This window comes from Saccopteryx bilineata, chromosome 2 (assembly GCF_036850765.1).
Source record: "Saccopteryx bilineata isolate mSacBil1 chromosome 2, mSacBil1_pri_phased_curated, whole genome shotgun sequence".
NCBI lineage: Eukaryota > Metazoa > Chordata > Mammalia > Chiroptera > Emballonuridae > Saccopteryx > Saccopteryx bilineata.
This window is the reverse complement of record NC_089491.1, coordinates 298,763,655-298,788,858: the sequence shown is the minus strand read 5'-3', so window position 1 is coordinate 298,788,858 and position 25,204 is coordinate 298,763,655. Positions and strand designations below refer to the sequence as shown.

The window sequence follows — 25,204 nt, the reverse complement described above, 5'->3', positions numbered from 1 at the left end:
CAAACCCCTCACTTTACCCACTCAACAAAATAACCAGCCTGACCAGGCGGTGGCGCAGTGGATAGGGAGTCGGACTGGGATGCGGAGGACCCAGGTTCGAGACCCTGAGGTCGCCAGCTTGAGCGCGGACTCATCTGGTTTGGGCAAAGCTCACCAGTTTGGACCCAGGGTCACTGGCTTGAACAAGAGGTCACTCGGTCTGATGTAGCTCCACAGTCAAGGCACATATGAGAAAGCAATCAATGAACAACTAAGGTGTCGGCAACGAAAAACTGATGATTGATGCTTCTCATCTCTCTCCCTTCCAACTGTCACTATCCCTCTCTCTCTTTGTCTCTGTAAAAAAAATAACCAAAATATACAAAGTTTCTATATTTTGTATGTTTCTTGGTCGCTCTCTAGAAGCCCAACTTCTGCTCACAGCTAAGCATCTCACCTTTATCCAGATTTCTTTGCCATATTTTAGTAAGATAAGATCCTACTAGGATCCTTAGAGACCCTAAAACCAGGGCTTAATCATGCTAAATAAATCCTCTGCCACCCTGTGATTAAGGTGAGGCTATGGTTTTTTAAATACAGCTAGCCCAATTTTCAGCTATCTCAAATCCTGAAGCAAATAAGAGATGGCTGGGTTTAAGGGTAGCAGACTAGACATGGGCTTTCTAAATATGACCTGACACCAATAACCATCAGTATTCAAGAGGATTGGGGCTGCCACCAGGGATTAGCATATTGTTTTCTATTTAGGTTAAAGTTCAAATCGTGTATGATTTCGTCCTTTAAAAAAAAAGTCAAAAGTGTCAAAGGCCAAGCAAAAGTTAATAGATAAGACCAGTTTGTAGCACCTATTAGATTCAAAGTTCTACACTTTTATTGACACTCAGTTACCACGTCTGGGGAGTTGAGCAGGTCTGTGCTAGGAAACACTGCCCAGCGCTTCTTCACCTTGCCCTTAACACACTCAACACTCCATTACCTCCAAATGCAAATGACCCAAATGACAGGAAGACTGTAAAGTTCTCCAAACAGAGAGGAACTATCCCTTTTATACTAAGAGTTTTCCTAGATGCCCTGCTCATCCCCAGGTGTTCCTGAGGATAAAGAAAAAGGGAGCTCCATCCTCTCTGAAGGCTGCCACCGACTCATCCACTCTTATCTCCCCTCCCGCCCCACGCACACACAGACACACAGTGAGATCTGAATGGTGGCAAGGTAAACACCAGACAACCAATTCTTCCACAGGATCTCTGGGCCTTCTATGTCAACAGCTTCCCTTTAGAAGCTCAATTTATGAGCGTTTACTCCACAGGTCGGGTGACTTTCAGACTTTGGCACCTATTTCTATTTAGATACCAAGTTTGGTTCCTAAGCAACGAGCTGGCTCCCCTCCCTCTCACTTCCCCCATCAGGGAGCCAGCTTACTATACTAGCAGAACAGGTCAAACAGAGATCAATCCTGGACAAATCAGTGCTTCAGGGAACTTTAATGAAAGCAAGAAAAAAAAAATGTGGGACAAACACAATGCAGAAGGGTTCTGTTCCAGGCAGTTCTGTCTTGTACAAGGAGAATGAAGTCATCGAGTTAGAGTTTTAAAGCAGGCATTATTTCAGGCATCATTCCAACCCCTTCACTTTATAGCGATGAATCTGAAGCCCGGAGGTTAAATGACTTGGTTCAAGGTCGCACATTGCAAGCAAAACTGTAGTTAGAACCCTGGTGTCCAAACTCCCAGTCCAAATCTACTACCTACTACATTATACTATCATTGGGATGTTTACAAAAAGAAAGGGAAAGTATGAAGGGGTGATTTTACCATAAATTAAATCAACTTTAAGAGCCATATTTGGAGAGTCAAACTACTATGTTGTTAGAAAGAAAAGAAGTTTAAAAAGCTAGTTAAATCTGAATAATAAAAAATATCCATATGTACAATATTTTAAAAAAGAGAAGGAGGGTAGCATTCATGATTACTGAGCCGGCAAGGCAGGGGGCAGCTGCATGTTCGGGCTAGGCTGCATAGGCTGCCAGCTCTCCTGGGTTTGGAGGATGCGATACAGCTGCTTCAGCTGAGCAACAATGTTATCTTTGATGTCTGGAGTTGAAATCTGCAGGCGGACACTGCCACTGTCAAAGGATCGTGTGAAATCACCAGAAAACATCTCGTAGATCATCCGAGCCACCACCGGAATAACCTGTTCAGGACACAGAACACACAGGTATCTGCTGAGGAAAAAGTACTTTTAAATAGCAGGAGGGACCCAAGATTGAAGGAAGGACCAGAGAGACCCTGGGGAAGACCCCATCTAGATAGGATATGCCTTCATCTCACTGAACCATCCTACCAGGGTTCACTCTAAAAGTGGGTTCAAAAAAGTTGATAAGAAATCTAGATATAGCATCATATCACATACCTAAACAAATAACTGCTTATTTAGCAAGACTCTTACCCAAATTTCATCTATTGCCTATCTTGTTGCACAAATCCAGGGGCCAAACCCACACGGTCTTGTTTCTACTTCCTAGAATAAGGTTATGTTAAAAGTAATTCAAAGACCTGACCAGGCGGTGGCGCAGTGGAGAGAGCATCCGACTGGGATGCAGAGGACCCAGATTCAAGACCCTGAGGTCGCCAGCTTGGGTGCAGGCTCATCTGGTTTGAGCAAAGCTCACCAGCTTGAGCCCAAGGTCGCTGGTTCGAGCAAGGGGTTACTCGGTCTGCTGAAGGCCCACGGTCAAGGCACATATGAGAAAGCAATCAGTGAACAACTAAGGTGTCGCAACGAAAAACTGATGATTGATGCTTCTCATCTCTCCGTTCCTGTCTATCTGTCCCTATCTATCCCTCTCTCTGACTCTCTCTCTCTCTGTCTCTGTAAAAAAATAAAATAAAAATTCAAAGGTTTTTGTAAAAGAGCTGGAAAGACTCATATCCTGTTAGGTTTCAGCAAGACTCTAATGTCAGTAAGAGAATGCAAGATAAGGTTTCCACTAAATCCATCACCCACTTTGAGGAACCTGTATTTCCCAGCATGGACCTACTATACAATGTACAAAGCCTGAGTCTGCTACTCCATTTGATGGGATTAAAACCTACACAGGCTGATGAGTCCTTGCTCAGGGCTCTACGCTGGACGTAGGGCCTAAATCTTTGATAAAAAGCGAGAGTTGTAGCCTGACCTGTGGTGGCGCAGTGGATAAAGCATCGACCTGGAAATGCTGAGGTTGCCGGTTCGAAACCCTGGGCTTGCCTGGTCAAGGTACATATGGGAGTTGATGCTTCCAGCTCCTCCCCCCTGTCTCTCTCTCCCCCCTTTCTCTCCTCTCTAAAAATGAATAAATAAAATAAAATTAAAAAGCGAGAGTTGTTGACAATCTTTATCTCACCTGAACCAAGATGAGTTTCCTTTCCAGGGGTTTCCCATCTGGCCATTCTTCCCCAAAGCATAAGTAGATCTCAAATGGCGGCTGCTTCTCTATCTGTCCTTTCTGGTGGGCAATGAGATCTGCGGAAGGCGGAACAGCACGTTTGGTGTACTGAGTCATTCCATACCCACTGAGTAAATACCATCTTTTATGCTATCCTAATACGGTAGTCACTAGTCACAACATGTGGCTATTAAATGTAAGTAAAATTAACTAGTTACTTAGTCATATTAGTCACATGTGTATGCTCAACAGCTACATGTGTCCAGTGCCTCTACCAAATAAAGAGCATATTCATCATTTCGGAGGACACTACTGAGTCAGACTTGGGGTTCAGACTACATTGTAAAATTCACAACTCAGTGATCTTTCTAAATCTGTCTGTTTGAATTCACCACTCAGATATTTTTCAAAGGAAGAGAGTCTATGTTTTGTTGATTATGATGAATGGGGCCACCTTCCAAAGTTAAGGATAAGCTGGTAGCATTGGGGGAGGGGGGTAATGACAAGGTTGTTTCCCTCTTCTGCAACTAAAGGTGCCAAAATCAACCTAAAAATAGCTTCGAAGTACATTCATAGCATTGGAGTGGAACGCCCTTCTCTGTTGCCCAGGTCACTTTCATTTTTCAGAACCAAGGCTCACCTTGACCTTGACATCTTCCAGAAAAAAATTTTTTGGCTAAAATTTTTGCAGAGCCAGGAAGGGTGGGGGGACATATTTCTATGGACCAGTTCCCACCATCAACTTTCTGTAAAAAGACTCACCACTAAGGAATGTTTCCAAACAAAATAGTTTGACCTTCTTTTGTCTCTCAATCAGGTTGGGAGCAACAAGCGATGGGGCACATGGCCCAGACCAGTACACCTTGCACTGGCACAGCCTGATGGCATAAATGGCGTGACCGCTGACCTCCAGGATCAGTCCTCTGTCCATGACATCCAGCAGCTTGCTGGTGAACAGCTTCTGCTTCTCATTGGTGATATGCTCCGGACCTGGGAACTTGACCTGCTCCAGGCTGACGGGACCGAAGAGCTCTTCCTGGTCAGGCATGGGACCCAGGTCCCCGTAGAAGAGCCGGCAGCCCTGGGGGTTGCTCACGGTCAAGGTCTGCCCATACTCCTTCCCCCGGTACTGGAACTTGATGTCCAGGTCAGTCACTGAAAGGTAAGAGAAGACAGTTGAGAGCCCTACTCTGCTGCTCTGCCTATTTATCCCTAAGACTCATACAAGTCCATCAAGATTGAGCCACCTTCCAACGAGCATTCGGGAAGGCCACAGCCATAGATATCCTTCCTGCAATAAAGGGAGACACCAACATAACCCAGGAATAGTCACTCAAAAGACTGTCCTGAAGCAAACAGTTCAAGGTCCATCTCTACTATCTCTGTTCAATTACCACACCCTAAAGGCTAGAATTTCTCCAAGCAAAGTTCTGAGTCTTGGTCTCCCCATTTCATACTGAGTCTTTGTATCAATAGGCACTAGAAGGAGCTAAAAACTAAGGTATCTAGTTTGTGTCATTTTATTTTTTTTTTGTCTCATTGTTTGATGAAACCAGAGACACAAGACAAAATACAAAGTCACTTTTCTGTTTTAACAATATATCATTAATAGGAAACAACAGCAAACAAAATTTTCATGCAGCAAGTCTCCCTCTGGTCTTATGAAAAATATTAGCCTATAGGACAAAATTCTAGCATTCATATTCCCCAACACACACACACACACACACACACACCATGTGTAAATTGAAAGGGAGATGGAACATTGACAATAATTCTTCATTGAAATAAATTTGTGCCCCATCCAGAAAGAGATTTTTCTCTGGGCCCTAAAGCCCCTCAAAACCCAAAAATCTTCTTGACCAAATCCATGGCCATTAGTTTCCTATCCCACAAATGGCCTTATCCCCAAATCCCTTGGCCAAACTGATAAGCTCAGGCCCCCCAGCCACCTAAAAGGAGCTCTAACCAACCAGAGCATCCCCATGGGCAATTAGGAATAGGCTAATGTTTCTTTACTTCTTCCCTGGTGACCCATCATAAGCTGGCCAGGAACCAAACACAGAAGGTCCTGTGGGAAAGGAAGCCATTCTATACAGAGCAAAGAAATGGAGGTAGAAGGCAGGCCAAGAAGGGACTATACTATAATAGAAGCTGAAAAGCCATCAAGAAAGAGCTGGACTCGCTTACTTGGAAGAGAGCTGATCCACAGCTCTGGAGAGCTATAGAAGGGCTGTATAGGTGCCTGGGGTACTTCCATCTCCAGAGGTTCACTTTTGGGCCACACTGCTTCAGGGCTGCAGTTGCCCACACTGCAGTTGCCCACACTACAGTTGCCCACACTGGCTGGCGGCATGGGAGAACCTAGAACAGAAGGATGTGGGTGAGCGGACAGAGGCACCTCACATGCACATCATTTGGTCTGAGGCTCTAAAACCTAAAAAAGTCAACAGACAAGAATCAAACACTGGACCCTGACTCAATGTGGCAGCCCATCACTGATTCCCACAACTAACACAATGAGAAATACGGTTCCCCTGCTTCTGGGGAACCTAATCATACTAGTTCTCCTGTAAACTCTTAGTTATAAAAACCTGAATTTGCCGAAGATTAGCTGAGGAGTGAGTTTTCTCTGGGGTTAAATTAGGATGGGCATGTATGAGAGGTTCCCTGTTGCAAAATTTGAATCCTGTGATTAAATCTGGTTGTCTTTCATAAAAATGAATTCAACTGCCTGACCAGGCGGTGGCGCAGTGGATAGAGCATTGGACTGGGATGCGGAAGGACCCAGGTTCGAGACCCCGGGGTTGTCAGCTTGAGCGCAGGCTCATCTGGCTTGAGCAAAAAGCTCACTAGCATGGACCCAAGGTCACTGGCTCGAGCAGGGGGTTACTAAGTCTGCTGAAGGCCTGCAGACACGGCACATATGAGAAAGCAATCAATGAACAACTACGGTGTCGCAACAAAAAACTGATAAGTGATGCTTCTCATCTCTCTCTGTTCCTGTCTGTCTGTCCCTATCTATCCCTCTATCTGACTCTCTCTCTGTCCCTGTAAAAAAAATAAAAAAATAAAAAAATGAATTCAACTACATTAGTTGATTAGCTTAATTTTAAGTGTTAAAATTTTTTAATGTCATTAAAAACAAATACTTTTACATGCATAAAACATCTGGAAGGACACTCAAGGACCTGGAAAGATCTGTCTCCTCCACGGAGGGACCTGGGAAGTTCAGAGACAGGATGAAAGGAAACCTTCGCACTGATTACCTTTTTGTACCATTCTGAATTTTAAATCGTGTAAGAGTATTATTTGTTCAAAAGTATTCAATTAGGACATCTTATGGAGGCAGCAGTGGTAGCAGCTGCTCTTGGAGTTCCCCTCTGCCACCCAAGGACAAGAAGATGAAAGAAGCTGGAAAGCAGGCCAAAAAAGACAAAGACCCAGTGAACAAATCCGAGGGCAAGGCCCACGAGAAGAAGTGGTCCAAAGGCAAAGTTCGGGCCAAGCTCAATAACCTAGTCTTGTCTGACAAAGCAACACATGACAAACTTTGTAAAGTTCCCAACTATAAGATTATAACCACAGCTGCTATAACCATCCCGATACACCAAGGTTGTCATTCAATTCCCAGTCAGAGCACATACAAGAATCAACCAGTGAACGCAAAAATAAGTGGAGCAACAAATCAATGGAGTTTTCTCTCTCTCTCCCTCCCGTCCTCTTTCAGTCCAAAATCAATTTAAAATTATTTTAAGTATCCAATTAAATCTATTTTTAAAATAGGATAAAAAAAATAAAAAAAACACCCCATCCTATGTTCCTGTTTTTGGCAAAGTTGGCCACTCCAAAGTCTACAGATTTCTCCTCCTAGCCTCATCTGTTAGGCATCTATTCGTCAACAATTCTTTTTCCTCTGCTCAACAGCTCTAAAGTCACAGAGGTTAATGCTTCTTTGATGCTTTGTATACAAGTCTGATTAAACCTATGTACCCATTTTACTTTTTGGTTTTTAATATATTTTCCACACATCTTCCCAGAAAGGCTCCAAGGCGGCCCACAAGCGTCTCACTGAGCCATGGCAGCCAGGAGAAACTGGGAAGGCAGTGAAAAGCTGCTCAGCTGAATCATGTCAGGAGCATTCCAGTGCAAAGTTCAAGGGAAGATGCAGAAGAGCAGTTCCCCTTGTGCTGAAGCGTCCTCACAATGTGCAACGGGAGAGTCAGTACCTGCTGTCACACGGTGACTTTCCAACCTCTCAACTCATTTTTTCTGGGATGCTGAATTCAAACAGTCCACCCAAGACAAGTCTCTTGCAGATAAATTCTATCAGAGCCTAGAACTGAGAGTCTAGAAACCACAAGGTCCTATCACACAGCCTTAGCACTTAAGGAAGTGACACAAAATTTATACCAGGAGGAAGAACAGAAGAGTTGGCCTACAATTCATGAAAATGACATCTGCAGCTTGGCCTGAAGGAAAGCAACCAAATTTATAAAAGTTTATGTATTTGTATGTGTTAAAATGTATAAAAATTTTAACTGGGCCAGCAGAGCTCCCTTGCCCATGATCCCTACTTGCTAATAGACCAGCAGCCTGGACACAGGGCCTGGTCACTGCTGCCAGGGCAGTGGTGGCTGAGGGGTCAGCAGCAGCCAGGTCAGAACCCTCCTCATCGCTCTGAACCACCCATCACCCCTACTCACCATTGATGTTAAGGAAGGGAAAGGTGTCCTGGATGGGAACATGGTGCTGTGACTGATCCAGCTCATCTTCCTCATCTTCTTCATCAACATCATTATCCTTCTCATCCCAAGGAGCAGACCCAGTGGATCCTACCAAGAAACAGACACACAAGCAAGCAAGTGAACCCCTCAGGTTGCACTGGTACCCCTGCAGCTGACCCACTGCACAAGCTAGGGAGAGCTAGCACAGAGGGCCCTCAGGTTCTGTGTGCAGCCGCAGTGCCCTGACCAAAAACAGTGGGAGCCGCGGGTACATTAATCCCGGTTCCAACTCTTCCCACAGCGCCCTGAAGTAAGCTCTCTTCCCCTCCTATATTCAGGCGCTGCAAACCTTACTCCCTTCTCCAGAAATCTCTTAATTTGTACTCTAACCCTCTTCCTACACATCAGCATCTCTTTTAAGGATTTAAGGACACCAACCTCTCTCTTTTGTAAGCTTAATGGCAGGGCCTCACTAGATTGGCTGGAAGACAAATCAAATTGATCTGGCTCTTAGTTCTTGCTAAGGATTGGGTAAATTGGAGGATCAGGTGGTATTCTCTTAGTAAAAGCATCCTATAATGAAATGATCACTCACCACAACATTTACAAAGAGAAGTTAAGAGCTTTTACGTGTTATGTCAAATGATTCTTACAATAACCTTTGAAGCAGGCAGAAAAGATGAGCACCCATTTTACAGTTGGCTCACAATCAAGGTCAAATGCCTTGATTCAATGCCCACAAGTAGTGAAGAGCCAGGTTTAGAACTCAAACCTTCTAATTTTTAATTTCTCCTTCTTCTAACCTGCCTGGCCTCTCCTCTAAGTGTTGAGTACCAAGAAAAATTATTTCTTCAGTAGAAATCTATACTCCTTCTACTTTCTAATGCTTTACACAATCAGGCTAGTATCTGTTCCCCTGACTGACCAAGAAGATTTTGCTGAGTTTACATCTTCTGGTATTGGGGTCCATCTTGGGGAAAGGCTTTCTTGCTTCATCAGCCTTAAATGTAATAAGCCAGGCAATTTTCAAGTCGACTATCTCTTTAAGAGTCTAGCCTAGAACTTGGCATACTGTCTACCTTCTCCCCAGCAGCTGGGGCCTCACCTGGGTTAATGATTGAGCCCTGGGGCTGGGGGATGTCACACACTTGATATATCTTCACTGGGTTCATGGGCACTTCCTTAGTGCCATCGTACATCAGGTTGAATTCCCTGCTCTTGTTGAGAGCACAGCGGAGTTGAGCCTTCCATTTTGCTGGGTCAGGGTCATCCACCCCTTCCTGGTACTTCCCTGTCTCCACAGCCCAGGCCTGAGGAATAGGAAACTGCAGTGAGTACCTGCTGATGCCCAGAAACTCTGCAAAGTGCGCTCACCCTCTCTCATACAGACAGGAAGACAGACACACACCCCTGCCCTACTGCCCCACCATCCCAACCCCAATTTACAGAGAATGCAGCAGGAAATGCCAGCTCAGGACCAGGCAAGGCAGGGCCTAAGGAAAGTAAGCCAAATGCAAACAGTCTTTTCAAAGGAGAAGCCATATCTCTAGTGTTAGTGCCGGCACCACCTGTCAAGACCACAGTGGCTATAATCAAGGGTTGAAAATAAAGAAGCCTGACCAGGAGGTGGCACAGTAAATAGAGCATTAAACTGGAATGCAGAGGACCCTGGCTTGAAATCCTGAGGTTGCCAGTATACACATGGACTCATCCTGCTTGAGCGTGGGCTCATCTGGCTTGAGCACGGGCTCACCAGCTTGAGTGTGGGGTTGCTAGCTTGAACATGAGATCATAGACATGACCCCATAGTCGCTGGTTTGAGCCCAAAGGTTGCTGGCTTGAGCAAGGGGTCACTGGCTCTGCTGTAGCCCCCCAATCAAGGCACATATGAGAAAGTAATCAATAAATAACTAAGGAGACTAAGGAACTACAACAAAGAACTGATGCTTCTCATCTCTCTCCTTTCCATCTGTCTGTCCTTATCTGTCCCTCTCTGTCTCTGTCACACACAAAAGAAAGACAGAAAAAAAAGACAGAAAGAAAGAAAGGAAGAAGGAAAGAAGGAAGGAAGGAAGGAAGGAAGGAAGGAAGGAAGGAAGGAAGGAAGGAAGGAAGGAAGGAAGGAAGGAGAAAGGAAGGAAGGAAGGAGAAAGGAAGAGAGAGAGAGAGAGAGAAAGAGAGAGAGAGAGAGAGAGAGAGAGAGAGAGAAAATGAAAGAAAGAAAAGGAAAAGGAAGAAAAGTCTGGGGGAAATGTACACCAAAATATTAATGGTCACTTCAGATAGCAAGAGTTCCAATAATTTCATTTTGGCAGGGGAGCTAACTGACTTGTTTTTGATGTGAATTACTTATCTAATAAGGCAAAGGGCAAAGACATACAATATGTCTGGCCTTGCTGTTCCCTCCCCCTTCAGTCTTCAATCTGATGCGTAAATAACTTTAGAAAGCAAGTGCCTTTGCTTGATTTAACAGGAGGACAGGAAGCACACTGAGAATACAGCTTGCCTCAGCTGGAGGCTGAAGGTCTGAGGTCTTCATAGACCCACACCCCTGCCTTTCCCTATTTCCTCAAACTCCCGCTTTACTGGAAACATCCTGCTGGAAACACCAATGGGCTGGTAGCATGGGCTAAAACTACTTTGGCTCCTCCTCTCCGGTTCCTCCTGCCAGGTCTAACAGGCATTTACATTTCTGCTCACAGGATGTCCACATTCCTCATTGCCAATGTAGTCTCAAATCTCTATGCTTTCTCCAGGAGTGTTCCGTATGTCCTAATGCAGAAAGGCAGGATACCGTTCGCAGGGTACTCAGGGTCAGGAAGCACATCCCAACTCATTCAAGCTAACAGGGCGTATGTGTCACTTGTCTAGTCCCAACTCCCCACCTCTGCTCCTGACCAAAGACTCCTTCTTCTAGCTGAAATGCAATTTTTCCGCCCCATCCTTTGAGATCTCTGACTGATCTCAGTCACTCCCTGCAGAGCCTCACAATCGTGAGGAAGTTTCTCCCAATAACTAATCTAAATCTTTCTCCTCCAATTCAGACTCACCTCTTACATCTTCTCCAGACCTGGGGGCTCCTCCCTTTGTTATAAAGTATTCAGTGAAGAGTTGTGTTGCCCCAGGTGGCTAAGCAGGCACCATTCCATCCCACCCCTATCAGGAATTTCAGCTTCACTCCCTGGTGTCTGAGAAGCACATCTCCAGTTGTGGCTCATGCTACCTGACCTCACCTGTGTCCCCGTTTATCTGATCCTCTGTGCCCACTCCCACTCTAGCCCCACCCAGCTGGCTTGGGCTATGCTGACTTTGGCTGGGGCCTGCACATTTCTGTGGCTCCCTAAATCCCTGCCCCTCCATGGAGAGCAGCCAGACTCACCCAGAACCACAGCCCCCATTTTCCTGCTCACAGCAGAGCCATTACCCGGGGCCCACACAGGTGACATGGAGGACCCATGATGATGCAGCAGAAGGTAGCACCCACCATGTGGCCATATTGTGATTTATAAATAGCACTTATTCAAACCATCTTGAGTTATGCCTTTAAAGATTCTGGTCACTGTACAGGTCCCTATTTCTCTTCCTAAAATGGAAATAATTCCTGTATTTTTATGGTAATTTATGAGCCTCTTCCCATACATTCTTTCATTCAATTTTCACAACAATCCCGTGAAGCAAGACTGGTTCATCTTCATTTTCCTGAAGGAGAAACTAAAGCCCTGATTGTAGCAGGATTTGAAACCAGGTCTTCCAATTCCTAGTCAGAAGAGGCAGTATGAGAATGAGGGAGCAGGTAGGCCTGGGTTCAAATCATGACCCCAACACTTGGCAGTGTGATTTGGGCAAGTTACTTAGCCCCTTGGAAACTCAGCTTCTGTATCTACAACAGGAGAGTAAACTCCCTTACAGAGCTGTCGAGAATTAAATGTGGTGTGGACCAGGCACCCACTTAATACTAGTGCTCCCCCACCCCTCAATCCTGTCAAAGGCCCATCTGAGCTTCAGATCTGTGAAAGCACCCTCACTCTTCTCCTGACTTCTGAGGCTCTCCCTCAGCACTCTGCAAACATACGCAGACAGAAATAAGACAAGGCAGCTTCCCACAGCCACCGTGTCCTCAAGCCCTAAGCACACAGATCACTCTCCTGAGTGGGGCTTCCAGGAACCAGCCTTTTCCCCAGACACTTCAGCAGCAAACCCAGGTTCAGACCAAGGCCACGACGGGAGGCCAGCTGGGCAGGGCAGGCCCCTCCCCCTCTCCACAGCAACTCAAATAGTTGATGCTGGTTTACAGATGTTTTCCTATCCCTTTTATATCATTATTTAATTTTTAAATTAAGTGCTCATTTATGTTCTAAGCAATCTCAAGCCAATTTTCTCCCTGCCTCTTTGTCTCTATACCTGCCAGTCTAGAACTGAGTTGGGTGGGAAACATCTCCAGGATGGCCCTCCTTTGAGATGTGAGCCACTTTTCCTGATCCAATCCCAGCAAGAACCTGGGAATCAATTGTGAGAGGCCCGCAGGAGAGACTGGATTTCACTTCTGACTTGCAGCTTACAGTCAGGAAAAAAAGGATGAACTCATTTCTTGGGGTTTTGGGGGTGCAATAACAAAAGCAATTCATGACATGGAAGACTGACCAGCACAGAGAAGTTGGTCTGGAGATGAGATACAGGCTCCCAACTTACCAACCACATCACATCCCTTCCCACAACCAGCTTCCCACCTACTTCTGTCCAAGTCAGGGTCTTATTCACTTAAACTTTATAAAATGCCAGGTGATTTAATATTGTTTTCAGCTAAGTAAAGTTACTCTCATATCAAAACTGGTTTCTTTTTGTTTTAATGTAGTTTTATTTATTTTTTTTTAATTCTTAAATTATTTGTTGATTACAATTGAGATACAATACATTAGTTTCAGTTGTACAACATGGGGATTAAACATTTATATAATTTATGAAATGACCACTTTGACAAATCTAGTACCCATCTGACACCATACATAATTACGATATTAATTTTTAAGCAGAGGCATGAAGGGGGCAAAATATTTTCATATAAAAAGAAAAACTTGCAGAGGGCCTTCTACACACATCCTACAGGCCATGTTAGGAGTCTACTGATGTTCAGTAGTTCTGCCCTGGTCTGGAGAGCCATTCCCAGGCTCAAATACCTTTCTTCATAGCAAGAGGTCTGACTGAACGAAGAAGAGTCAACACCTGACACTTGGGAGCTTTTGGAACAACTTGCAGGAGTTTGGTCAACTATACCTGGGACCCGTTGGAATGTGAATTGAGTACTTTTAACCAGTGGGAAGGAATAAACGACCTCAACCTTTCTAGACGTGCCCCAACAAGAAAAATTACTAAGCCTGATAAGATTGGGCAGCCCCATCATAAGCATTTGTTGCATCAACATTCTGTAGTTATTTTTCTTTTTTTCCCCCCTTCTTTTAAATTTTTGTTTGCATCAGCATTTTGGATTTAGTATACTCCTCATGCCAAAACAGAAAACAGAACCGAACATTAAAGCAAAAAGATCTGAGAGAACCGGAAAACATTTCAAGTCAAATGGTAAGGTTGTTTACCTTGAAAATGGTATTTTCCTCCTCTTGTTGGGGGCTATGCCGGGTGGCATGTTTCCAGGGAATCTGGAAGCGTTTGGAGTCCCTGTGTAGCCAGATGAGCCCAGGGTACAGGCCACTATCCACCTGGGCCACTAGCCAGGGCTTCAGCCGAACTCTGCGGGGGTGGAGGGCCATGATCTGGGTGGGGAAGGGGGAAGAAATGGGGAGAGCAAGAGAATTAGGCCAGTCACTGGGAGCTTTTCCCAGCCACTGTTCCCTTATGATAGAGCTACAGTTTCATTAGATTACAGCAAAGAAACTAAATATGGGAATAAGCTGTGCCAGGTGGGGAAGAAAAGAAAAGAGGTTAAAAGGTTCTTTTGATTCTTATTCCAAAAGCCATTTATATGGACTTCATGCTCTAGCCAAATCAGACTTATCATGTAAGTAGATCACATTTCTTCTATTTAAATCCTGAAGCAGAAAAATGAAAAGATGATGTCATCCCTGCTGGAACATAGTCCTTCCTGAAGTACCCAGGGCTTTGGAAGAGGAGAAAAATTGCTCCTTTGAATCTCCTCTCAGGAGAGGCACACTCTCTTTTTAACAAGACCACTAAAGATGAGTAGAAATATATTTTTTTATTTTTTTATTTTTTACAGGGACAGAGAGTGAGTCAGAGAGAGGGATAGATAGGGACAGACAGGAACGAAGAGAGATGAGAAGCATCAATCATTAGTTTTTCATTGCGGCACCTTAGTTGTTCATTGATTGCTTTCTCATATGTGCCATGACTGCAGGCCTTCAGCAGACCGAGTAATCCCTTGCTCGAGCCAGCAACCTTGGGTCCAAGCTGGTGGGTTTTTTGCTCAAGCCAGATGAGCCTGTGCTCAAGCTGGCAACCTCAGGGTCTCGAACCTGGGTCCTTCCGCATCCCAGTCCGACGCTTTATCCACTGCGCCATCGACCGGTCAGGCAAGTAGAAATATTTAATAAGAAATGATACAATCATGGTATAAAAGAAGTAGGCTATATGCCTAATCAGGAGGTGGCGCAGTGGATAGTGTCAGGCTGGGACATGGAGGACCCAGGTTCGAAACCCCAAGGTTGCCAGCTTGAGCATGGGCTCATCTGGTTTGAACAAGGCTCACCAGCCTGACCAGGCGGTGGCGCAGTGGATAGAGCATCGGACTGGGATGCAGAGGATTCAGATTTGAGACCCCAAGGTCGCTAGCTTGAGCGCGAGCTCATCTGGTTTGAGCAAAGCTCACCAGCTTAGACCCAAGGTCGCTGGCTCAAGCAAGGGATTACTGGGTTTGCTGTAGCCCCATGGTCAAGGCACATATGAGAAAGCAATCAATGAAAAACTAAGGTGCCGCAATGCGCAACAAAAAACTAATGATTGATGCTTCTCATCTCTTCATTCCTGTCTGTCCCTGTCTATCCCTCTCTCTGTCTCAGTAAAAAAATAAATATAAATAAATAAATAAATAAGGCTCACCCCCTTGAGCCCAAGGTCACTGGCTTGAGCAAGGGGTCACCCACTCTGCTATAGCCCCACGGTCAAGGCACATATGAAAAAGCAATCAATGAACAACAAAGGTGCCGCAATGAAGAATTGATGCTTCTCATCTCTCTCCCTTCCTGTCTGTCCCTCTCTCTGTCTCTCTCTGTCCCTGTCAAAAAAATAATATAAAAAATAAGAAAGAAGTAGGCTCAGGGGGGAGGGGGTTCCAGTTCCAGAGTCTTCACTTACGTAGATGAGCAAGCAGTGTGTTCACCGGGATCTGAAGAGCTGGGCTTCGAGTCAGCTGTCCTTTCTCTGGGCCACCCAAAGATTCTGTACAAAGAAAAAGGGTCTGACCTGGTTATCCACAGAACAATCCAATGTGTGGGAAAAGACTTGGGAACGCTGGAGACAAAGGCTCTAAGAATTCTGCTCTACAATTGAGTCTGGTAAGGCTCAGGAGCCTTGAATAATCTAATATCACTGTTCCTATCCTGGAGTTACAGACAGTCCCTGTACTGCTAGGAGAGCCTCCTTACCTGGGTCTAGGTATTTCCCCACAGGGGCTGAAGTGAATTGATTGGATGCAGGAGCCAACCTGGGTAAAGTCTGCAATTGATTCTCATAAAAATACCCAGGCATAGCAGATAACATTCCACAGCAGCCCGCACTCACAGCAGAAAACAAAGGTTTGCCTGGATTGTGGGCCCAAAGGAAAAGCCAGTCACTGGAGAATTGTTTGCCTGGGATGCTGTGCTTAGATTTTTTGTTGTGTTCTTATTTTACTTTTTTTTTCAAACTTTATTTAAGGTGAGAAAGAAACACCTGAAAAATAAGATTCATTCAACAAATAACTGGTCATCAGCTATTGTGTGTCGAGCACTACGCTAGTCACTAAACACTAAAGCTCAATGATTTATCAGACTCCTTCCTGAAGAAATCCACATCAGAACTGCTCAGGTCCCACAAAGACCGGAGGAGGAAAAGAAATAAATAAGGCACCTTCACATCCAGAAAAGTCCTCACCTGGATCACGGTTCAGAATCCAAATCAACTGAGTGATGGGAAGGCTCCCACTCAGAGGAGTTTAGCTGAGGGACTGGCCCCTAACACCACTTCTCTCCCCAGCCAGACTTCCATCCCACAGGGAAAACCCAAACCCAACTCAGCCCCTGGCACTTTAAGAGCAAGGCAGGACCTGCTCTCACCTGAGCCTTCTGACCCAGTTACCAAGTCCTGCAACTGAAACCTTCCCCCTGGGAGCACAGCTCAGTGGGCAGGCGAGGATGGTCAGCATGCAGTCCCCACCTCCCTTGGCCTTGGTTTAGGTGGTTTTGCAGGGCAGCAAGACAAGCCATCAAAACTCTGAGAATGTGTACCTTGTAAGGAGGAGGAAACACATTCTCCCAAGGGCAAATTCTACTTTCTTCTCCTCTATCCTAGCCTACCAGAAGGCAGATGCAGCAAAGGAAGGGTGAAAAGAATAGAAAAACGGGCAGCCAACCCGTCAAACTAGTGAGGGGCTTTAGAGAATTTATGTTGCAGTGTGTCTAAGTCCTGTGTCTGGTCCTAACATGTGAAATTCACCTCTTGATGGATCATGGACTTTGAATAAAAGTGCTTATTCCAGTTGATCCACAGCCCATGAAGAAAAAATTAAGGCAACAGGTCTACACAAGGAACTGCACAAAGTGATGGGGAAGGAGAAGCAGCCACCCAGAAAGACCAATGATTAAGATCTAGAGCCCTGGGTTCTCAGCGTTCTCCCAAGATAGCAGTGCCCATGAGCAGCCCTGCCCCAGCCTGTCCTTCTCCATGCCTCACCTCCACCACTGCCAACCTGTCCACCTTCTGAAAGTCAGCCAAGGTCTCCCCCACCTCCCACCCAGTAACTAAGACTCTAAAACAGGCAGAGAGGGAAAAACTGGAAGCAACCAAATAACAGAGGAAAATGGCTAATTACATGTTCACAGGCCACGATATTAAGCAGCCATTAACAACAGGGTATCTGAAGAATTTTTATTGGATTTGGGAAAATGTTTATAGTATGAAGTTAAAGGGGAAAATGCAACATATAGTATCAACTGTACAGTAGTATCTCCATCTTGTAACATAACATGCATTCGCATGTGGATGGATACACGTACACACAGAATTTTTAAAAAAGAGAAGAATACACCAATGCAACAGACATTCACAATGCTTACCTGGTGATAGGATTATGGATTATGAGTGAATTTTACACCTGCCTATATACTTTTATATGTGATTCACATTTTCCTGCAATGACATGTTTTGATATATAATTGCAAGAAAATAAACAAGTAATATTATTTTTAACCAAAAGAAGCTAAGATTTCTTTACCAATGGAAGGTCCAAAAGATGGTGCCCTTCAGCAGATGAGACCATGGTAACAACAATCCTTTATATCTACACAGTCTTTACAGTTTTTACATGCATTTTTTACTTAGCCTGTCTGATTTCATCCACATGATCTGGAAGTAGTATTATTCTCATCTCCATTTATAGCTGGGTTAACTGAGACATGGCAAAAGTAAGTGCTTTCTTTACCTGGGGCCTGGATCCAACACTCCTAAGTGTGCTGTATCAAATCCTGCCACTTTACCCTGCCATTCAAGTCCCTCCCTTCTCTGCACACTAAGAGAGTAAAGTAAAAACACCAACAAAGATGCCAGCATCATGACAGCCAATGAAGTGGGTAAGGAGAAGACTGAATGACCCCCACCTTTAAACACCTAAATCAGAGTTCTCTTTCCAAACATTCTCACCACCCAAATCCCAGTGCCCACAGGACAACCCTGGCCTACTTGAACTCAGCCCTGTTATCTAACTGCCATCATAGTGAAATTCAAGAACAAAGATGCTAACTCCCACCCAGTCCCCTCACACTGGGCATTGAGCAGGCACACTTTCAACCTCCCTAAGGCACTAACTGTCCTTTCTCATGCAGGGCACGTCCTCTATAAAGACCCCACTGCCACCTCTGCAGCCCTTGCCCAGACAAGTTTCAAGGGGCACAGCTATCCAAAGCTGCGATTGGCTGTCAATAGTTTTCCGCAGAGGAAAACACACAGCTGTTTCTTGCCGACAGGGCTCAGTGGTGGTCCAGATCATCCCTTCCTCCTGGAGGAACTGAAATGCCAGCCTCCAGGTTCCCCTTCTGTCCTGTTTAGTTTAGCCCTGCTCAGGGGTAAATTCTGGGTCGATAACCGTAACTCCCATGCCCTTTCTCTCTACTGGATTGAAGTTGGGGGCTGGTGAGAGGGATGTGCAGGGTATTGGGTGCTGCTGTCATTCGTTATCCAAATATTTATCCCTAAACGACTCTCCTGGGTAGGCACCAGCCTTCACCCAGGACTCAGGCGTCTCCCTCTCCCTTCGCTGACTTCCACTTTTGACATCCACCAAGAGCAGGGTTGAGGCAGGGATGACCCCTTTCTCACCAGCCAACCTCCCTGTAAAGTGTGGCACCCCGGGCCTCCCTTCCAGTCAGGCCTGGGAGACTTTCCACATTTCTCCACACCCGCCCTCCAGCCCCTACCGAGGGAGAGGGCCTCACCCCCGAGCCACCACGCCCGGCGCCACCCTCCCAGCCCCTAGCTTGGCTACTTTGAAATCCACTGGTGTCTCCCGGGCGGGGGGCCCGACTGTGCTAAACAAATTCAAGGAGAGAAAATACACTAGCTAAAGCTCTCGGCCTCTCCACCCCCCAATTTTCCAAAACACCCACCAGCCCCAAGGGCCCGCTGCATGGGAATTCCGCTCTTGGGGACACAGAGGCCGGCGGCCCAGCGAGCCGGTAAGACTGGAGTGGAGGCGCCTCGGCTCAATCCGACGGTGGGTGGGTGGGAGCCGAGAGCGTTGGGTGGGGAGGAAAAGGGAGTCGACTCAGTGTGGGGTCGGGAAGGTCCAGAGATCCGCGGATAGGAGAGCTGAAAAGCTATCTGAAGCGGGGCAACAGGCAGCCAGCCCCAGAGGGTATTCCCCCAAATAAACAGATGTCCCGAAACAAGTTTCCCTAACCCCACAAACTCTGGAGCGGACCTTTCTCCACCAGCGGGTAGATCCCTCTCCTCCAAACCAGCCTCCAGAAGTTGGCGACCCTACCTCTCCTCAATCCGGCTACCAGAAGCGGACGTCCCTCCGAACCATGTCTCCAGTTAAGATCAGCAGCCGCCACCGAGCTCCTCGACGGATTGGACAAGTAACACCTGGCTCCGCGCAGGTAGGGACTGCGGGCTCTGCTCACGGTCCTGCACCGGCCCTTACCTGCTCCGCCCAGGTGCGCCCAGCTCACGTCAGCGCCTCTCCCAGGTCGCCTCAGCCCCTGTCGCCACCTGGCCACGCCTCCCAGGTGTGGCCACGCCTTCCTGCGCCCAGGATTGGCAGGTTGAGAGAAATATGAAACTCTGTTCCTGAGCGGCCCAGCCCTGCCCAGCCCCTGCCCCACCGCTTCTTATCCGAGCTGAGAAAATTTCCAGATTCAGGCTCTCACCTTATTATGCCTGGGGGGCTGGTGGTCTAGGGAACAGGAAGCGACTGAGAGGTTTGATCTAAGTCTAGAGGGTGCCACCCCTCCTTCGTGCCCCGTAATTACCCTGCGGTATGGAGACTGTTAACTACAGATAAGGGTTTAGAAATTCTGGGTTAGCCCTACTACCTGTGGCCTGTGGAAGAAGGGCAGGGGGAAGGGTCTGTCTCTTCTGGGGCCAGTCCTTTGGCTTCCAGAGCAGGAATTCTGACTTGACTATGTCTCTGATGTGTGTGACCCTGGCTAAGTTGTCCTTAGGTTCTTGGTTTCAGTTTCCTCGTCTATTCAATGAGAATAATAGTTTCTGCCTTTTCCAGTCACTCTCCAGTAAAGATTAAAAGCAGGGCCTCCGGAGATTCACACCCAATTTTTCATCTCATTTCAAAGTATTGGGATTCAAACCCCAACAGTTACTACAGACTTGGGGAAGTTTCTAAGCTATCTGGACTTCAGTGTCTCGTTTTTGTTTGTTTGTTTGTTTGTTTTAATTTCTTGATGGATTTTAGAGAAAGAGGAAAGGAGAGACAAAAACATCAATCTGTTTCTGTATATGCCCGGACCAGGAATTGAACTTGCAACCTTTGTGCATTGCAACAATGCTCTAACCAACTGAGCTCTCTGGCCAAGGCTGGACCTCAGTTTCTTATATAATGTAGAATAAGGGAAATAGTAGCCCCACCTCAAAGGGGTATTGTAGGGACCCAATAAGTTACATAAGCACAGTACTTGGGTTTTGAAGTTTAAAGCAATGAGTGAGATACTGTGAAGAAATAGAGGGTTGAACTGTGCCCCCCTAAATTCAAATGTTGAAGTCCCATAACCTTCAGTATATCAGAATGTGACCTTACTTGGAGATAGAGTTTTTCACAGAGGTAATCAAGTTAAAATGAGGTCATTAGGGTGGACCCTTATCAAATATGACTGGTCCTTATAAGAAAGGTAAATTTGGACATAGAGACAGGCACAGAAGGGAGATGATGCAAAGAGACATAGGGAGAAGATGGCATCTACACACACCAAGGAGAGGCCTGGAACAGATCCTTCCATCAAAACTCTCTGAAGGGCCTGACCAGGTGGTGGCGCAGCAGATAAAGCGTCAGACTGGGACATGAAGGACCCAGGTCCCAAGGTCGCCAGCTTGAGTGCAGGCTCATCTGGTTTGAGCAAGGCTCACCAGCTTGAGCCCAAAGTCACTGACTTGAGCAAGGGGTCACTTGCTCTGTTGTAGCCCCCCAGTCAAGGCACATAAGAGAAAGCAATCAATGAATAACTAAGGTGCCACAACGAAGAATTGATGCTTCTCATCTCTATCCCTTCCTGTCTGTCTGCCCCTATCTGTCCCTCTCTCCGTCTCTGTCACAAAACAAACAAACAAACAAAAAAACAAAACCCAACACGTCGGAAGGAACCAACCTCACAGATACTCTGATTTTGGACTTCTAGACTCCAGAACTGTGAGACAATAAATTTCTGTTGTTTAAACCACCCAGGCTATGTTTCAGTAGCCCTACCAAACCAATGCAGGTAGGTTGGAGAGCTTCAGATTTGTAAAAATGTGGACTTGATTCCTAGTCCCAATTAAGCTTAGGGACTAGCCAATGAAGGCCTGGGAAGGCAGCAAGCCCCAAGCTTGGCTCAGCCAGCCTCTGTCTCAGCCACTGCTTGTGGTCACTCTTCCTGCATGCAGGGGGAGGGCTAGCTCATCAGCACAGCCAGATCGGTACTACTGATGAGCTCAGTAGACAAGCAGCATCTTCCGTATAGCCCAAGGCTTGGCTCCAGAAAGCAAGCAAACAGTCCACTGCAGGTGTGTGTAAGGGATGGGGGAAGATAACCAGGAAGGTGTCATTTAAGGGGATCTAAAAGCCCAATGGCATACAAGTAAAAGCCCACACACAGGCATTTGCTTTTGCCCTAGATCAAATCCTTATAACTAAGGTTATTTCTTATGGATCTTCTTTAGAAGACACATATTTTATTATTATTAAAATTTTATTTATTGATTTTAGAGAAAAGAGAAGGGAGGGAGAGAGAGAGAGGAACATTGTACTGATATGTACCCTGATCAGGGACTGAACCAGCAACCTCTGTGCTTTGGAGCAATGCTCTAACCAACCAAGCTGTCTGGCCAGGGCTTAGAAGACACATATTTTAGAATCAGAAAATTCAAGCTAAGATAGCCCTTACAATCCTTTAGTCTGGAGTTGAAACTGGCTTAGAGATATTTGTTTGACCCACAGCATATTTTAAACACCAGGAAAGCCTGACCAGGTGGTGACGCAGTGGATAGAGCATCGGACTGGAATGCAGAGGACCCAGGTTCAAGACCCCCAGGTCGCCAACTTGAGCACGGGCTAATCTGGCTTGAGCAAAAAAAGCTCACCAGGCCCTGGCCAGTAGCCTCAGTGGTAGAGCGTCGGCCTGGTGTGCAGGAGTCCCGGGTTCGATTCCCAGCCAGGGCACACAGGAGAAGCGCCCATCTGCTTCTCCACCCCTCCCCCTCTCCTTCCTCTCTGTCTCTCTCTTCCCCTCTCACAGCCAAGGCTCCATTGGAGCAGAGTTGGCCCAGGCGCTAGAATGGCTCTGGTTACAACAGAGCAACTCCCCAGATGGGCAGAGCATCGCCCCCTGGTGGGCGTGCCGGGTGGATCCCGGTCGGGTGCATGCGGGAGTCTGTCTGACTGCCTCCCTGTTTCCAACTTCAGAAAAATAAAAAATAAAAATAAATAAATAAATAAAAAAGCTCACTAGCTTGGACCCAAGGTCACTGGCTGGAGCAAGAGGTTACTCGGTCTGATGTAGGCCCACGGTCAAGGCACATATAAGAAAGCAATCAATGAACAACTAAGGTGTTGCAACAAAAAACTAATGATCGATGCTTCTCATCTCTCTTCATTCCTGTCTGTCTGTCCCTATCTATCCCTCTCTTTGACTCTCTCAATCTGTCCCTGTAAAATAAATAAATAAATAAATAATAAAACGTTTGAAAATAAATAAATAAATACACACAGGAGGCCTGACCTGTGGTGGCGCAGTGGATAAAGCGTCGACCTGGAAATGCTGAGGTCGCCGATTCGAAACCCTGGGCTTGCCTGGTCAAGGCACATATGGGAGTTGATGCTTCCTGCTCCTCCCCCTTCTCTCTCTCTGTCTCTCTCTTCTCTCCCTCTCTCTCTCCTTTCTAAAATGAATAAATAACAATTTTTTTAAAAAATTAAAAAATAGCCCTGGCCGGTTGGCTCAGCGGTAGAGCGTCGGCCTAGCGTGCGGAGGACCCGGGTTCGATTCCCGGCCAGGGCACACAGGAGAAGCGTCCATTTGCTTCTCCACCCCTCCACCGCGCTTTCCTCTCTGTCTCTCTCTTCCCCTCCCGCAGCCAAGGCTCCATTGGAGCAAAGATGGCCCGGGCGCTGGGGATGGCTCTGTGGCCTCTGCCTCAGGCACTAGAGTGGCTCTGGTCGCAATATGGCGACGCCCAGGATGGGCAGAGCATCGCCCCCTGGTGGGCAGAGCGTCGCCCTATGGTGGGCGTGCCGGGTGGATCCCGGTCGGGCGCATGCGGGAGTCTGTCTGACTGTCTCTCCCTGTTTCCAGCTTCAGAAAAATGAAAAAAAAAAAAAAAAAAATTAAAAAATTAAAAAATAAATAAATAAACACCAGGAGACATCACACACAAACATCCAGATTCTCACCTGACCGGTGGTGGTACAGTGGATAGAGTATCAGCCCTGTGGCTAAGGTCCTTGGTTCGAAACCCTGAGGTTGCTGGCTTGAGCACAGGATCATCGACATGATCTGAAGGTTGCTTGTTGCTTGAGCCCCCTGGTAAAGGCACGTATGAGAAGTAATCAATGAACAACTAAAGTGATGCAACTATGAGTTGTTGCTTCTCATCTCTCTCCCTCTCTTTCCCTTCCTGTCTCAGTGTCTCAAAAAAAAAAAAAAAATTTTCCGGATTTGCAGCAGTCCAAATTCCCCCTTTTTATAGGTAAGACAACTGAGATCCAGGGAGGTCAAGTGATTTGCTCATGGTCACATATCAAATTAGCCACAAATTCAAGACTAGAACCCAAGCCCGGGCTCTTTCCACTGGGCTCAGCACGCCAGCCAGAGTCTAATCAGATTAGAACTGCACTGGTTAAATTTTTTTAAATTACCATATATCTAGGCACTTGTGATACTATGGGGAGCAAAACTAAGTCCCAACACTCATGTCACTCTACTGTAAGGGAATAAAGCAGGAGGAATTAAGGTAGAGATCAGGAGGAATTTCCTGACTTTTTGGATAGTAAGATCTGGCTTGAGACACACCTCATTTGCTTGGTCAGAGGAATAAAAACATATTGTGAACTCTTCCAAGGCTACGGAGGAGTCAGTTCTTTTATGTTCTCTAAGAGCTCTCTCAGGATTCAGACATACCCACTGTGGCTTGGGCCTGTGGTGTTCCCATAGTTTGTCCTGCATCCCTGCTCATGTGGCGCAGTGATGAGTCACTTGTGAGTCTGAGTTTCAGGCACTGGGATGTATGTTTCAGCACAGGTGCTCTGATTCACAACCACAGGAAATGGGGAATTCCCTGCTCCTGCTCCCAGGCAGCTCTGACTTGGTGAGGAGGGGTCTCTTTTTTTTTTTTTTTTTTTTTTTATTTTTCTGAAGCTGGAAACAGGGAGAGACAGTCAGACAGACTCCTGCATGCGCCCGACCGGGATCCACCCGGCACGCCCACCAGGGGCGACGCTCTGCCCACCAGGGGGCGATGCTCTGCTCATCCTGGGCGTCGCCATGTTGCGACCAGAGCCACTCTAGCGCCTGAGGCAGAGGCCACAGAGCCATCCCCAGCGCCCGGGCCATCTTTGCTCCAATGGAGCCTTGGCTGCGGGAGGGGAAGAGAGAGACAGAGAGGAAAGCGCGGCGGAGGGGTGGAGAAGCAAATGGACGCTTCTCCTGTGTGCCCTGGCCGGGAATCGAACCCGGGTCCTCCTCACGCTAGGCCGACGCTCTACCGCTGAGCCAACCGGCCAGGGCCAGGAGGGGTCTCTTTGATCACTCAGAGGCTTTAGCCTCTACAATATCAAACACATGCCAATAAAGTCATGTGACCCAAATGCCACTCTTAGCAGAGCAGAGGGCATAACAACTGAGGAGGCTCTTGGTGGCTCAGTACGATGGAGAGCTTAGAGTCTCTGGAGTCAGTGACAGCAAATAGTCCCTGAGACTAGACTGCAGGTTGGTGGGGCTGCTGGGGGGGGGGGGGGGCTCAAGCTAAGCAGTCCAATTCCATGTGCTCAGAGACTCAGACCCCAACCAGCCTTCTGGAAGGCATTCCAGAGCCCACCAGGTCTACCCCAAATCCTTCCTCTGTCTAAATTTCTCTCTGGCTCCATTCAAGTGTTTCAAGGTTCTGAAATACAGATGAGCCTAAC

The 25,204-nt window shown here is 46.6% G+C and overlaps 1 protein-coding gene across 2 annotated transcripts; it reads right to left on the bottom strand.

The window, feature by feature from the left end:
* Nucleotides 1–1,450: 1,450 nt before the first annotated feature.
* IRF6 (interferon regulatory factor 6) lies at nt 1,451–19,558 on the bottom strand. 2 transcript variants are annotated; one of them, XM_066261451.1, is made up of 10 exons: nt 19,358–19,558; nt 15,768–15,923; nt 15,478–15,561; nt 13,743–13,919; nt 9,260–9,464; nt 8,134–8,262; nt 5,618–5,791; nt 4,190–4,582; nt 3,386–3,504; nt 1,451–2,193 (listed from the first exon to the last, which is right to left on the bottom strand). In XM_066261451.1, the coding sequence occupies exons 4-10, from the start codon at nt 13,914–13,916 to the stop codon at nt 1,969–1,971; spliced, it is 1,419 nt and encodes a 472-aa protein (XP_066117548.1). In that variant the 5' UTR covers nt 13,917–13,919; nt 15,478–15,561; nt 15,768–15,923; nt 19,358–19,558; the 3' UTR covers nt 1,451–1,968. The 2 variants fall into 2 exon arrangements, with proteins under 2 accessions (XP_066117548.1, XP_066117545.1); XM_066261448.1 differs by lacking the exon at nt 15,768–15,923.
* Nucleotides 19,559–25,204: the final 5,646 nt, after the last annotated feature.